This window comes from Strix uralensis, chromosome 1 (genome assembly GCF_047716275.1).
Source record: "Strix uralensis isolate ZFMK-TIS-50842 chromosome 1, bStrUra1, whole genome shotgun sequence".
NCBI classification, from domain to species: domain Eukaryota; kingdom Metazoa; phylum Chordata; class Aves; order Strigiformes; family Strigidae; genus Strix; species Strix uralensis.
In genome coordinates this window covers 123,735,926-123,751,676 of record NC_133972.1, presented here as the reverse complement: position 1 = coordinate 123,751,676, position 15,751 = coordinate 123,735,926, and the positions used below count along the sequence as shown (strand labels likewise).

The 15,751-nt window shown below is 38.0% G+C and overlaps 1 protein-coding gene across 2 annotated transcripts; it reads right to left on the bottom strand.

Moving 5' to 3' along the window:
- Positions 1-664: 664 nt before the first annotated feature.
- On the bottom strand, positions 665-15,713 carry LOC141947990 (histamine H3 receptor-like). Of its 2 annotated transcripts, none has more exons than XM_074879835.1 (4): positions 12,176-15,713; positions 9,286-9,574; positions 6,542-6,708; positions 665-4,179 (listed from the first exon to the last, which is right to left on the bottom strand). In XM_074879835.1, exons 2-4 carry the CDS (start codon positions 9,572-9,574, stop codon positions 3,385-3,387), a joined length of 1,251 nt encoding a protein of 416 aa, XP_074735936.1. In that variant the 5' UTR covers positions 12,176-15,713; the 3' UTR covers positions 665-3,384. The 2 variants fall into 2 exon arrangements, with proteins under 2 accessions (XP_074735936.1, XP_074735946.1); XM_074879845.1 differs by having other exon boundaries at positions 13,727-15,713.
- Positions 15,714-15,751: the final 38 nt, after the last annotated feature.

Genomic DNA, 15,751 nt, shown 5'->3' with positions numbered 1-15,751 from the left:
TCACTAACTAGGTCTCTCTTTCTTCCATGCTTAGTGAATGAGTTCAAGGAGGAGACCTGTCAGGAGTAGATGAGAATAAGGCAGGGATTACTTGAGATGACATGACCCATAGGAGTCCATGGGACCCAAACCACTGCACCGAAGGCTGCTGTCAGAACCAGCTACCATCCTTGCAGGGTCACTTTCTATCTTCTTTAAAAGGTCATGGAGATGAGTGCAACAACCGAAGAAAAGCAAATGTTGCAACCATCTTCAAATGATGCCACAAGGACAAAAGATCAGCCTCTCTTTGGTCCCTGGGAAAATAATGGAGCAAGTCCCCTTGGAAGGAAGGAAAAGGTGTGTGGGAACAGTCAGCATGGGTTTACCAAGGGTAAATCATGCCTGAGAAACTTGGTTGTCTTCTTTGATAAAACAACTAGATTAGTGGAGAAGGGGAGAGTAGTCATTTCCTTTTAAAAATTAGGTAATAAATCAAATGTTGAAGTTTTAATCACAGTCTTTCATGGGGCTGAGGGAGAAATCTGTGTGGTCTCTCCTTCCTTCCTGTGGAGGAAAACCATAGCCTAACATGAAGGAGACAGATGTTAGAAGAATCATTAGGGTTAAATATTCATCGCAGAAATAAACAAACAAACAAAAGATAACACAATTTCTTCCAATATGTATGTTTTATTTGGGGTTTATTTTTAAGGCCTGAGAGGGTCAAGTCGGAAAAACACTGTTGTGGTTTGAGTTGAACCTCGCAGAGTCATATGCTCACTGTCACCATGTATTTACAAGACCTACTGACATCTGCAAAGACAGAAGAAAGTTCAATGAAATTTTCAGAATTTTTACAGAAGAAATTTCAACATGAAATGATGAAATGGATGAGTGAGTGGATAGAGAGACTTGGCTTAGAAATCACTTTGGCAAGCAAAGTCCATTTGTGTCAGTGCATGAAAAGTACGCCCAAGAACAAATGCTGAATAAGTATTTTACCATAACCCTGCAAAATGTCCGACAGGGAGAAGACTTAGGATGTCACCTTGACCAAGACAGCTTTAATGCTGTGAGCACAGCAACTAAGTGCTTGACTGACCCTGGGAGCACTAAGCAAAATTTCCAACAATTAGAAAAATACAACAAATTCTTTAAATATACAGGAGTGGTGTGACAAAACAGTTTGGACACTGTGTGTGTAATATAGAACATCAAAACCACTGATCTCTAGTAGCTTCACTACTCTATGTGGTTTCAAATTTACTGCACAGTGTGTTCCCTGACAAACTAGTTTTGCAGTACTGCAAAATGTGGATACAGTTTACCTAGTCAATAATTTTGTAGGCAATTTTTCTAAAGTAAACAACACCTTCTTTAATCACAAAATGCAAACTGAATTTTTATACTAAAAGCATAGGGACAGAAAAGCAGACAACTCAAATACTTTCCCATTTTGGGCCTACGTACAGTTTCTCTGTTTAACAGATGTTTATTTAGTACACCTGTTATTCTGTAAATGTTTTAGATGTGTGTGTTTGGGTTTTTTTAAGCCTCACGGAAAAACAAAGCCCACAAAATCTATTCCAGCGCCTTAGTTCATGACAGTGAAAACAGCTGTGCTCAATCAATGACTTCCTGAAGCTGTATCTCTCTTAGCAGTCAGGCTCACAACCCGTAACGCTATCCATGTGAGGCAAGGAAGCATAAGGAGAATGAATGGTGAAAGATAATCTTCCACCAGTGCAAAAACTGACAAGAGAAGCATCCAGTTCCAGACCTCTGAACAGAATGGCATTTTAGCTCCTCGAAGCCATCAACTTTTGTGCTATGATTAAGCTGTTTACATGCATTTGAACTGTGCTTGCAAAAGTCTGCTTTTGCAACACTTCTGCAAGTTAGATAAAAAATACTATTTAAATTGGCTATTGCTCTTTATTGCTCTGTGCCTAAGATTTCTCTTTCCATATTTTATACATTTCTATCTACAAAAAGGAAAGAAGATTACATATAAGGAGAGAAAAAAAAAAATAACCAGTGACTTACCCATCCATGAAGGCCTTCTGGGTGAGTTGCAACACCCAACACAAGGTAAGAAAGTTTGGCACATGGAATGGGTTATAATCAAGCTCCATTGCCTTCTCCAACACATTACCCACTCCTTTCAGCACTGCATATTCAACTGCTTTGTTTATTAACAGTTGCTTAAGACACCTCTGTGTCAGCTTTCGGACCTCTGTGAATATGGCCCTTGTTCAGTGATAGAAAAAATCCAGTTTGATACTGGTTCAGTGGCAGAGAAAATCCATATAATGTCACAGTAACAGGACACAAAGAACTGATCTGGTATAAAAATCACTCTGTCAGTTCAAATTTGTTCCAGACATTTTGATGGAATATCTTTGCACTTGCAAAGCTTTACACCCAAGAGGGTATTGTCTATTCTCGCACAGCCAGCCAAAATCATAAATCCAGTATGAACTTTGTATTGCTTGCTCTGCTAATTCAACAGGAATGTGATCATGTGCCCAAGCCTGGCCAATCTTTTAGGTAATCAAATAGTGCGCAAATCTGGCACTAAATATCATTTAAGCCTGACCAGAGGCAGGCACTGTCAGGAGAAAAGACAGTACTGCTGAAAAGAGTAACAAACCATTTATGCCTGTGACAATTTTGATAACCTATCTCAAAATTCCATTATCATGGAAACTTTCATTCTCTGAAAATCATCCAGAATTACTAACTTACATGTACTGTGTCCTGCAACACATGGAGTATATTAACAATATGGACTATATTAAAATTAGAAAAGGACAGATATGCCAGATTAGGCAGTCCATTCACTTGCATATTGCTCACTGTGGGAATTATAATGACTACAGGACACTATCTTGTCTTCATAATAGTTTTTAAAATTAAATTATACCGCTCCCATGAGTATTTATACAACCTTTCAAAAAATGTAGCAGAACTGCTCCTTCACTGGTAGCTTTAGGCTCACAAATAGGACATAAATTTTAACTCAACACATACACAAACAGCTATCTCCCTCCAATGAACCTCTGTGGAGATATCTACAAAAGAGTTCTTTCATAGTACCAGATCTACATATTAAAAAAAAAAAAAAAAGTGCCTCAAACCCACAAACCAAGAAGGACATTCAACAAAACTTGTTATTCTTTTCAATGCACTAGATGGTGTTTAACCTGGCATCATACCAGCAAAACCAAAACCAAAATCCTGAAAGCTAGCAATATCAGAGCAAATACATACCTCTGCTGCACTCTTAACCAATGCCATTGGTAAACAAAAGTTTTCTCTCTAATTCTGTTGAAGACACATATGAAAAAATAGCACTAAATAAGAGAGGAACCTAATCTGTAAGTCATTTATTTTAACTGTCTAAATAGAAGGTGTGTTACGTGATCTCAATGTTGCAAACTTTTTGGGGCATAGTATTTTCATGAAAGCCATTCGAAACCTCATATGGCAGAGAGGGTAAAGAAATGGGTTCAAAGAGGAATTGATCCACAAAAGCCAAAAGGTTATTTCATACAAGGAATTATGGATACACTTTCCTTGGCAGGCCCCACGAATAATCATTAGTAAAGTGTATGGGGCCCAGCAGATGGCAAAGACACATACAATTATGGCAAGCGACTTTGCTATTTTCTTGTCCTGCTGCAGTTTTGACCCAGTCCTTGAATGGAAAGAAGTTGAAAAGTCCCTTTTGAGAGCTGTGGAACTGGTTTGTGTTGGAGATGGACAGTTAACTATCACTGCTGGTCTATATGACCTCGTTAATGATGAAACACTGTCCTCTGCTTCTGATGGAGGAGGAGATACTCCTGGCCTTGGCAAGAGACAAAATCTCCAGGACAGGCTGCTGCTCCTTGGAGGCTCACAGTCCTGCGTGCTGCTGTGCCGCTGGCGCCTCTGGATGTTGTGGAAGATGTGCACATTGAAGTAGGTCACTGAGAGCAGCGGCACAAAGAACTCCAGGGTGGATGCACACAGGAGGAAGTACCAGTTGTTGAAGAACTCGGCATAGCACTGATCCACTGCTACCACGCTGCGTCCGGCCACATGCTCCCAAAAGAGGATTGCCGGGCAGTAGAGGAGGAAGGCAAAGACCCATATGGCCACCATCTTGATGACAGGGTTGGATGTTATTCCCTGCTGGGCTCTGTAAGATACCTGTGAAGGAAAAGGACATGTCATGTATTCAGACAACATTTTGGAACAACTATCTCAAAAAAACATAAGCCAGTAAGTCAAATATAATATTTGTTCCATAATTTCCCAGACACCTAGAACATCTTCACTTATGTAAGGTTCTGAAAAACTCTGTTAGTCTTGCTCATCAATTACTGTAGGTCTGTGATTGATTTTAATACTTAGGATTGGAGAGGAGCAGAAATTATGATGGCTAAACTACCATTTGGCTTCCAGGTGTGAAAGGACATGGCTTGTTTTCATCACCACCACAGTAAGGCAGCAATAAGGAATCAGTTTATGATTTATGAAATGCCCAGGCTCAGAGGAGAGTGAAAGCAGCTGTGGAACTTCCTGCACAGGCAAAAGTAGAAGCCTTCTGTATTAGACAGGTTACCATGTGAGACTGCAAACACTAGACAATGTAATTTTTAATACTGTTTCCTCTTGCCACAGCAGAAAAAAATATCCCACACATATGCTTTAATATCCTTTATTTTATTGAAACATTCTATTTTAACACTCACTTTACCTTGTAAACAGCTCATTGCATTACCTCAAATCTTGACATTTTTATGTCTACGTAGACTGCATTAATTTATTTTACTCTCTAGGCATAAATATCTATCTTTGAAAAAAATGTTAAGAATTAAAATCATGTCATCCAAAGTTAGGAAATAGGAGAGTTAAAACCGCCCTTGTAATAGCCCAGCCAGTATGTACACTACATACTTCTAGCTCTGGGTCCCCTGCATTTTTCAGAGCACAAGATGATCAATTAATGAGAAGATGGACAATTTTATTTCCACCATACTGTTTAACATGTGTCATCCCAGGCTCTACTCAGACCCAGAACTACTACCTTCCTCATCAGCTTCCTATGCTGTTCATTAGCATAGCACCTGCTTGCATACAAATATTAATGAAAGGTATCTTCACAGCTGCATATGACATGAGGGGCATTGTCCCTCTTTTACCAGCAAGTAACAGAGCAGTAGTGCAGTGTTACACACATTATTTTAGATTCTCTGTTTTAAACATCTGTAGCCTGAAGATTCAGACTCTTCTATATCTTAAAGCATCATACCAGCTCAGAGCAGAGCTCCAGTTCTGCAATAACGAATTTGCAGCCCTTTACAAGGCCATAAGCATCTCAATTTAGTAGGCAGAAAACAGGAAGCTCAGCATAGTTTCACAAACAGCTAAGTCTGAAATGACTGGCCCCTGGCCATAAACTAGGTTTGCAGCAGAGGTGGATCCCAGGTCCATGAGGAAGCATGATATCTTTTCTTTGGATAACAGCCCTACATTTCACACTGCTGGACTCACTCCATCCTAATACCTAAAGGAGAAAACCAGAATATGATCATGTAAATGAAGACCATCAACAGTGTGTAAGAACATGAAGCTCAACTGGGTTTCAGAAGCCTTTTTAATTTACATTTCTCACATTCTGAGCTCTGCAACTTCATTAATATTTTTCAGTATTATTGTTACTTAAATACAGGGATTTTTAGACTTTATTGTTGAGCTTTAAAAAAAAAGCAGCAACAACCAACCCTAAAACCACAACACTGGGGAAGAAGAGAAAGAGATTAGGCATTGTATCAGCACTTCCCAAACAAGAACCTCCCAATCTAACACAGCCCATGTCACTCGAACCAGCAGATTCATCAAAAGCAAAGGATCTTGATTGTCTTCCATCTGGACCAAACACCAGGTAGAGCTTAAAAATGGTGAATGATAATATTTACCACTGGATTCCTCAGATATCTTCTGAAGCAGAAGAATAATAATACACAAGAAACACCTCTTACCTCTCCTCATATTTTGATTCATTCTTTTTTTTGCTTCAAGGGATTAGTTTCCACCCAACTGCTTGTTGGCAGCACATGTCAATCACCCCCTGCAGTAACGCAGATCCTCATCTGATCTTCAGTCAGTCCATACCACATTTCTCTTCATACCCTCTTCTACTTTTAAAATTTATCCCAAGCCTAAGCACATGCTTGATTCAACCTAGTTTTCTTTACCATTCTTCTAATGACCAAAGCCCAAATTCTCCACACCCCTGCTGCCCCTTTCCTACCTTGACCTTCCCACATTCTCTGCAGTGTAATTAAATATTTTCTAATCCAGGCAGCAGGAGGTAAATATTAAAATCATAGGCAGGGCATTGTCCTATCTCTAAGTCCCAATGCAACACTGAAGCATCAATGTTTCTCCAGAAAAAAAAGCATAAAATAATGAAGGACTATTTAGCTTCTAGTGTTAATTGTGAACACTCTGAGTTTTATGGAAATTTCAATATATATAAAGCAATAATTAGAAATGTTCTTCTTACAGCTTTTGTAACTGACAGGAAACGGTCGTAGCTGATAAGGACGATGCTAAACACTGAAGCTGTGCACAGGAGATAGTCCATAATTAGCCAGATCTTGCACAGGCTTCTTCCCAAGTGCCACGTTCCTGTCAGGGCATAAGGGATGTACAAAGGCATACAGAACGCACCTATGGAAATAAATCAAATGCACACGTCAGTCATCACTGCAGGCAGTGCTTGTGAAAGCATAGAAACATTTCTGCAGTATCTGATAAAAGCATGATAATGACTGGAATTGCCATGTGGAAAGCGTTGTATTCTCATGCAACCAATGAACAGTTTACTACAAACTAGGCACCAGTAACATTCTTATAATTAATACCTTTCTGAAAGGTGTATCATGTTTATTGTGTATCATTATTACTTCTCCTGTTTATATCACCTCCTACAGGAAGAAGCAGCTGACTTTTTTACCTGCTGAAATAAACACTATTCTGTATTAACTACTGAAATTAAAATAAACATCTTTCCTCCCCAATGTAATTTACTGTTTTCTACAATAAATTATCTAAGTGCCATGCTTCTGTCCTCTTAGAAGCATGATATGGTGTCCGAGAGAGTTCCAGAAGTAACTTTTACAGAAATACAATATGAATTTCAGACTAATCTTTAAAACTATATGATAAAAAGGCTGATCAAAAACTGCACAGTTAATTAAGTACACCCAGTCTAACATTTCTTCTCATCATAATTCTTGATCATAACCACTTTTCAGTGGTGAGCTGATAGGGTATTACCTATGGGAACACACCAAGTGGTGGGAACATACATGAGTGACCTGCATCTATGGCTATCTAAATTTAGGCTGTTAAATTCAAATGTTGTGAAAGTGCCAATACGATCTCCTTTTAATGAATTTCTAGGTGATCGCACTACACACAGAGTCACAATGCAGCCTTGCAAGGCTGAAGACCTAACAGTGTAGTTTGCTATGATGCAGAAATGTAGTGAACAGCGTCAACGCTGCAATGAAGTGGAATCACTGCATCTACAGAGCAACCAACACTTGCACTTTCAAGCAAAAGGTTGTATTATAGGTTTTAACATTCACAGAGGGGAAAAAAGGGTAGTGTTTCAACTTTAGATTTACTTCATAATAGCGTGTACTCTTGTAACAGGTACTGAAGAGTATTTTGAGAGTTTCCATTTCCCTAAAAATCTTACAATACCTGTTATTCTCCCTCTACTAAGAATCAAGATTTTTTTCTCTGCACAGAGATAAAGCAAAGCAAAAGTTGCTGAAGGTCAAAATCAGATAGATTAAATGTATTAAAAGAATAAGCAAAGGGCTCTGCAAGCATGAAAGTATGTGCTTCTAGCAATTAGGATCAAGCAGAAATTAAGGATAATTTAAGTACACTCTAATTCTAAATTATGTAACTATAGAAATACAAACCAGTTTGACTCTAAAGTATGCAAAGCTTTTAACCAAATTTGGAATGAAAAACTAGACATTCAGTAAACATAATATCACAAAACAAAAAATTAGGGAAGTAATGCCAAGTCAGCATTACTTCCTTCTTTGATAGAAGACATCATTTACTTCGTATTTCTCAGCTAGATGCTGATATTTATTCAATATGGTGCTAGATTGTGAGCCAGATAACAGAACACCACTCTTCTACTGGTTTTCTGTTCACTGCTGTGTTTTCCTGTGTACCGTAGCCAGACAGCAGTCAGCAAGAGTTCTGCAGCACAAGGCAATTATAAGCTGGAAGATATCAAGCGTATGGGGGAAGGGATCAAAACATTATACAAGGAGATCTGGACATGACGAGGACCTGACTATTAGAAGCCATGCCCCTGACAGAACTTCTGACACTGGCAATAAATTTTAATAAGAGTTTCTTCTGTTCTTTCAGTATCCTTTTTAAATGTGTAGGTAAAAAAAAAGTAGAATAAAAACAGTTTAAAAAGATTTTGTTGTGATGTCACAAGTCAGAATATAGATTTCATGAAATAGAAACACTTTTTAAAACCATCCTTCCGCATACTCAGTAATTTAACCAAGACTTTTACCAGAGACACTCAACACTTCACAGAATATTGCAATACATCAATCTCCAACTGCACATCACACTAGCATTTTAATTGTACTTTTTCTCAGTACAAGTTTCAAAATAAAATGTCTCCCTATGTATAAATATATATGTATAACATCAGACTTCTTAGAAACCGACTTGTTACATTTATTTACCTATACAAACACATATTCCTAAGATATGACTCTAGATCGAGCACGTACAGCAAAATGTTTTAAAATACTATTCATCACTCTAGTCGCAAACTTCAAGTGACTATCTGTATTGTGTGAGAGTACATTGAAACAGAAGATATCAACCATGTATGCAAGATCTGCCAGATAATATATGCTGCATTCGATTTGACTATCTAGACTTCAGGCAAAACTCTCACAAACAACACCCGTTATTTGTTATTCCACATAGATTCATGCACAGTAGTATTTTTTCCTAAAGCAATAACATTAAACATTACCTGTTTACCTGACCAAGGATCCATTTCTTTCTGAAAAATAATAGGCTGCTACAACACTTCACGCTGCTTCCACCGTTCCTTACCCTCCCACTAGACACACAGCTGGGAAAGGGTTTCTCTTAGAAGAAACCAACCAGAAAATAAACCCCATTGCTTCTCATAAGATTCCTAGGAAACCAATAGTACATGACTCCATGGTTATGACTTACCCACTGCAAAGTCAGAAATAGCAAGATTGAGAAAGAAATAGTTACTCCGATGCCTAAGGTTTCTGTCCATGATGAAAGCAAGGATCACCAGGACGTTTCCGAGGATGGTGACCAGCGCTAGCAACACCATGAGGAAAGCCAGCAGCACCAACACGCCCAGTGAAAACTCAGAACTCGGTGACTGGGTGGACAAAGTCTCATTACACGTTCCATCTGTATGTGGAGTTTCGGCAGTGCTGTTGTGCATGTTGTGTATCCAGGTCAGTTCAGTCTGGGAAGAAAGTTGCATCTGGCAGAGTTATACAGAAGGTTGAGATTCATAAGGAGTATAAACAGGATGAGCCAAAAATCCAATAAACATTAAAAAAAAATTGACTCAGGAGAGGAAAAAATTAAAAAGTTCTGATGCTAGATAAATACAGTTTTCCTAAGATTTTTAAAACCATGTATATCTCTTGAAGAGTTACCAGTAAGCAATATGCAGTTTTTCCAAGCTCATATTTTAAAATGCAAGTTCTTCTTTATGCAACCTGATCCTTATCTGTGGAGGTCAGGAGGGCTGATATGAGATTCTCTCTTGCTTTCCTCCCTTCCTCTCTCCCTCCCTCATTTCCTCCCTTGCAGAACTGTTTTCCTTGCTAGCATTATGGACAACAATTTTTTCTGGAATTTTTTTCTTAATCTTGGGTACCTATCCTTACAAGAATTTAAAACTACTTTCTAATTTCATTCTTGTTTATCTAGTAAGTCTGTGGTGTCCCTCTATTGTGTTATATTTTTTTGTTGACCAAAGGCATCATCAACTTCATTGTTCCTCTTTCTGTGGACCTTAGGGCTGAAAACTGATATGCTGTAAATAAGGATATATACAATTACTTAGCAGAGCAGTTAACAAGTAATGATCCAACCCTCAGAGATCAATTGAAAAACTCCCACTGAAACCACTTTCAAAGCTCTTAGGAGCAGCCCCAGTGACACAGCATTGGCTACTGCTGTCCCAGAATCCAGGAAAGAAATACTCCCTGAACGTGAATGAGAGATTGGCAATTAACTTTACTAGGACGAGGCTTCTTTCCATATTGATGGGAGAAATCGTGTGTCTTCCACAAGTGCTTATATTTTGTATGAGTAATGAAGCCTCTTGCAGAGAGCTGTGAGTATTCCAGAGTTGTAAAAATTCAATCATTTTTATTATGGGGTCTAAAAACACTTTGGTGTCTAATTTTAGATACTTAAATTTGAAAAACGTTGGCTGTCATGTCTGTGCTTCTGTTGTGGGAACAAATTCATTAGCATTTACTAAGTGCTTTTACTAAATGTTTGAATGGCAGCAATACAAAAAATGCAAAACTTTATTATCCATACAAATATCTTCACAGCATGCATGTCCATTACTGCTTTAAGCTTTGTTTTATTTCCAGGTAGTGCTCAAAATGTATAAAACACACTTTGGCAATGACTACTAAGTAATACCATTAGCCTTTCTTCTGCTAGCAATACTGAAGCTGATCTACATGAAGTTTTTGAGGTCCAAAATATTATGTGGTTGAAAAGAAAATAAAGTGATGAACAAATGAGACATCAAATTAAGGGTTCAGGCAAGTCTGTGTTCTGTCTGTCTCAACTGCCTGTAGCCTAAGGAAGAGTGTAAGAACATGGCAAAATACAGTGCTGGTGTGCTCACCATGCCTCCAGTGATTTGTGGCTCAAGGTGTCAATATGTGACATTCGATCATTTTATTTTCATTTCTTCTTCTAAACAGTCACCTTCTTACCCCAAGAATTTCTGCTTCTGCATTTTATTGGTAATAAAAGACATCACAGGGCTCCTATAGGTCTCCAAAGAGGGTAACAGTCCTTCTGTGATTGCTTCCCTCCATTCAAATCCAGACAACAGCAGGAGAATTGCCATGGATACTGCCAAATCACTGAACCTAAGGCAGCTCTCACACACACAATATACCTGCTGCAAACCTTCATCAGTGGGTGCTCAGAAACTGCACAGCGACACATATCGTAGAGGAAAGTACATATAAGGTTTTCTTATTTTAGACATGGGGCTGCTTGCCCTCAGTCAGGAAGGGGTCCTGGAACAGGTTTCCCCTCCCCAGGAACACTCCTTGCTTTTCAACTGCAGAAGAGGGAAGAAGACCCAAGCTCTTAAGTACTCTTTTCTACTGGAAACTTTCAGATATACTTCTGATTCCTACCTTGGCCCTGAATGGCCAGAAATGCCAGCTTGAGCTGGCAGGCTTTCTACAGACTGCCATCTATGACGAATCAATGCACAGCCACGAGTCTCAGAAGAAAAGAACTGTTATAATCTCCTGAAAAGCCCCATGAGGGCCAAAAGGCTGCAAAAATATTATAAAAGCAGAAAAATCATAGATCGAAACTGTGTTCTGAAAGAATATAGTTTTGTAAAAAACACACAAATAGACACGCCATGAGGCTGAAAGCCACTGTTTGTAGCAACTGCAGTTGCAACTGGATCCTCTTAGTAGCAAATCCCTTACTCAAGTTTTATGCATTTTTTTCTTCAGTGAGAATCTATGCTAAAATAATTAAAGCTACAGTGGCAGTTCAGTTACTCATGTAATTTGCAACTACCCTGCCTTAGAATGGTGCCATTGCAGCTCTTTGCAAAAGTGTATTGGACCCTTTTCTTCTCTCTCAAGCTCCATTACAAAGTGTAAATAGAAATGTTCTCATTGTATCTTAACCCAAAATCTTCAGTGCTGAGGAACTGAATTAGAACAAATTATCATAGTTTTAGTACACATATATATAACAGCTGTGCTATACCTTGTTAAAGTAACCTACAGAGAACAATCTAAACTATTAAGCTAAGAAATACAGCATCACTTTGAATTCTTTGCTTTTCTCTGACCTTTTTATTTATTGCTGCAAGAATTAGGACATCAGCTTAAGTGTAATAACGTTTAGCAGTCATAGCGTCCTCTGGGAACCTGGAAATTCTGGGCTCCACTTCTGGTCCAAGTGGATCCCCCTTGTAACTTTTCAGTGTATTTTTTGCTTCAGTTTCTTCAACTCTGAGAGGAAGGTAATGCTTAGTGAGCTTCTCAAAATCTGAGGAAAATTCTGCATTAATTAATAAAGCATGTCAGTGGAAGAGAGTGAAAGATACATTCTCTAAAGTACCTTTAGTCTATTAGTAAAGATAACTCATTTGGGAAGCCAGGAAGCCAGATTTTACAGCCTCCAAAATCAAGCTGAAGACAGGATTCACCCCAGCTGAGCGCTCTGCCCCTATACTCTTCAGTCTCGAGAGAACACTCAGCAGCTTCACTGTTTTTCATGAGAAACAGCTGACCTTGCCAAATAGCTTAAATCCTAAGGTGCTTTCTAGGAGCTTACAGCTACTTAATTCCTTTCCATCTCCCTCCTTCAACATTTCTTCTTGGAGTTAACTTAGATGTAACTTGGTTTCTCAAAATCTGAGATACCTAACTCTTCCACACCATGCCTGGAAAGCCTGTGTGCAGCAGGGCACCTAAAAACATGGATGCTACACTCACGTGTCTTGTGAATGTACCTCTGACATCACAGACCTAATTTGCACAAGTCATGACGCCATGTAACTAATCTGTTCACATCCAGAAGATAATCTACACCAGTCAGCAAGTTTTTTTTAAAACATCAGCAGTGTAAGTGAAGTTTAATAAGATCCACTACATAAGCTTTTAGCAGAATTTATTTGCGTGGCTATAACTATGATTAAACTAGTCTAGAACACATGACTAGCTAGAAAAATACCTGAAGTAGATAGTAAACTGCTGATTTTCTACTGGTGATAGGGCAGTATATGAACTGTTCAGTGATAACCCTATAAAAAGATGGAATTTTTATTCAAATAGACATGCTATACAATAAAAGCATAGCACAGATTAATACACCAAAAGGATCCACAAGTAAATGTTCCACCTTTCTCTTCCCTTCCTTCTTCTCCAGGTGTTATACAAGAACGCATACTAAACAATAAAAGCACTACCCTGAATTACCTGCTTATTCAAGTGTTCAGACTTTGCAATATCAAAAAATTACAAACAGTCCAGAATTGCTATGCTGCAATTAAAGTGACAATTATCTTCACTTTAAAAGTTAAGAGCAGATTTTAAAAACAAGTGACGTTTCCATATTTCAGCATGGAAGATTTCCAGATATGTGGTAGGACATTTAGATGAAATATTCTGTCTCATCATCACTTCTTGAAGAGAAGCTTGTAAGATTGACAAGAGTTCTTTTCCATTGCTCAACTGTCTTGAATTCATTAAGGTTTTTCTATTTGAAGTCTCTGTTTTACAGAGAAAGCACCTGGCAGTTCTTCAGAAGGTACTTTGCTAATAAAATATCCTGATAAGATCTTGGTCCAGTCACTTAAGTTTGAGTAACAAAGAAAAATAAATCATTCTGATGCTACCTTGTAGGAGACTGCAGTCCTGTAACGCCTAATCTGGTTTCAGTCGTACTCCTGATTGATTACCGGAGAGAAAAGCAAAAGCAGTAAAAGGAAGAAATAAGAGAGTGGCAAAAAAAGACTAAACAGAAGTCACAATCTAACTTTTTCTGCTAGTGTTTGATTCTCCACAAACATATTTTTATGACAGGCAACTGTACTTTAGGTATGAATTAGTGCTATAATCCTTTTCTTCTTTTTTTTTTTCCAGATAATGACATTTGCAACTTCAACAAGTAGGGAATATATATACAGCTTGTATTGTCTTAAACAAATTTACAGTATTTGATAACAAGAACTGTTAAAACTGCTGCATCAGTTTAACATTTTATATTCTGTTCGGACATTTTTTTGAAGTTAAGAGTTGAAGCAAGCTAGCTGCTTGTAAAAGTAGGCTGACTTGTTTTCTTTCTCAGATTCTGGGGGACCTCTGTTCTCCACAAAGAGAAACAAAATGTTTATAGCCCAGTTTATAAAGAATTTAGGTTCTTGATTTCCTTGTTAACAAGCCAAATGCATTATAGGCAATGAGAAAATGCCACAATCAAAAATATACTCCACGTGTCTGCTGCTGCTCTGCTCTACACACAGAAGAGGTTATTTGTGTGCTTTGCTTACCAGTCCCAGTGTGAAAACACTCTTGACATCTCAAGGACTTCATCTGCTGTTTCAGTGCTAAATTTTTGATCCTGACATGTAACAACCACAGCTGCTCTAACATTTTCTGAATTACAAAGCAGAAACAATTGTATTCAATTAAGTGATGGGATACAGCCTTCTTGAAGCATAGCTAATAATCAAAGAGCAAGAAATACAGGTTCTTTAGGCCATGAGGTATGCTGAGGCATCGTTCTCAAAGAAAAGGACAAAATCCTGCATTGCAAAACTTTTCCAGAAAGCCACATGAAAACTCATTCTTAGAATAAAGGAACTTTAAATTTAGGAAATGCTTACAAACAAAAATAGGAAGAGAATGCAACTTCTCTAACCAAAGAGTCCACAAGACAGCTAGCCAGCATTTCACATTCTCTATGAAAGGAATAGCATGAAAACAGAAACATATTTCCACTTTGATGGTCTGTTCACAGCTGTTTTAAGGGATAGGGGATTCATTTTGCTCATTGATTGGATGACCTATATGGTCTATTTCATTTACACAGCAAGTGGCTTCACTATGCAGACAAGGTAATATAACTGCATAAAATTGTTTCAATAAATCAGTGCTGGACCTGTCTGCCAGAGAATCAGCATTTTTTTTTTTTAATCATGTATTTGAGTGGTACTTTTCAAGTTACAGAAACTGTTAAGGAATATCTCTGTTGCTATATCAAACTCTGGAGTAGTTACTCTGATTAGATGAAGTTTGCCTTGGGAAAGGTTTTCTGGGGCGCCCATGCTGGAGAACTAGAATGAACAGTTCCGTATAAGAACATACTGGCAAAAAAATGTATACCGAAAGGGCCAAATAAGCTAGTCTTACAAATACAGCTTTTAACTATGTAAGAGCCACTAGGGAAATTGCCATTAAAAATCGGCACAGCCCTGACATCACTATATGACCAAACTACATAAGGGTGTACCTGAACTAAGAAAGTACCCGTGACTCAGCTAGAAATTAACTGATCACAAAGTTTAGAAATTAACTTGAGAAAAAAAAAAAAAAAAACGAAGAAAAAAAGCCAACAGATCATTAAAGTCCATCCTCCCCAAGTGGAAGATATCAAGGGAATGTTAAAAAAAAAAAATCTCATCTAAATAGCAATATGACAATTAACTGACAAAAAATCCTGTTAATTTTTTTATAATGCATTAGAGAAAAAGTCTGGAAGCTATTAATAAAAGAGGAGAAAATTAAAGTGTTTGTGATCATATCATTAACACTTGTTTTTATCCTACTCTACATGGTCCTGGTTTTGGCTGGGATAGAGTTAATTTTCTCCTAGTAGCTGGTACAGCACTGTTTTTGATTTAGCATGGGAATAATTTTGA

Coding starts and splice junctions, on each gene's coding strand:
- LOC141947990 (XM_074879835.1), bottom strand. CDS start 9,574: ATGCAACTTTCTTCCCAGACTGAACTGACCTGGATACACAACATGCAC. Junction 6,709..9,285: donor TATTTCTGACTTTGCAGTGG/GTAAGTCATAAC, acceptor TTATTTCCATAG/GTGCGTTCTGTATGCCTTTG. Junction 4,180..6,541: donor TCCTGTCAGTTACAAAAGCT/GTAAGAAGAACA, acceptor TTTCCTTCACAG/GTATCTTACAGAGCCCAGCA.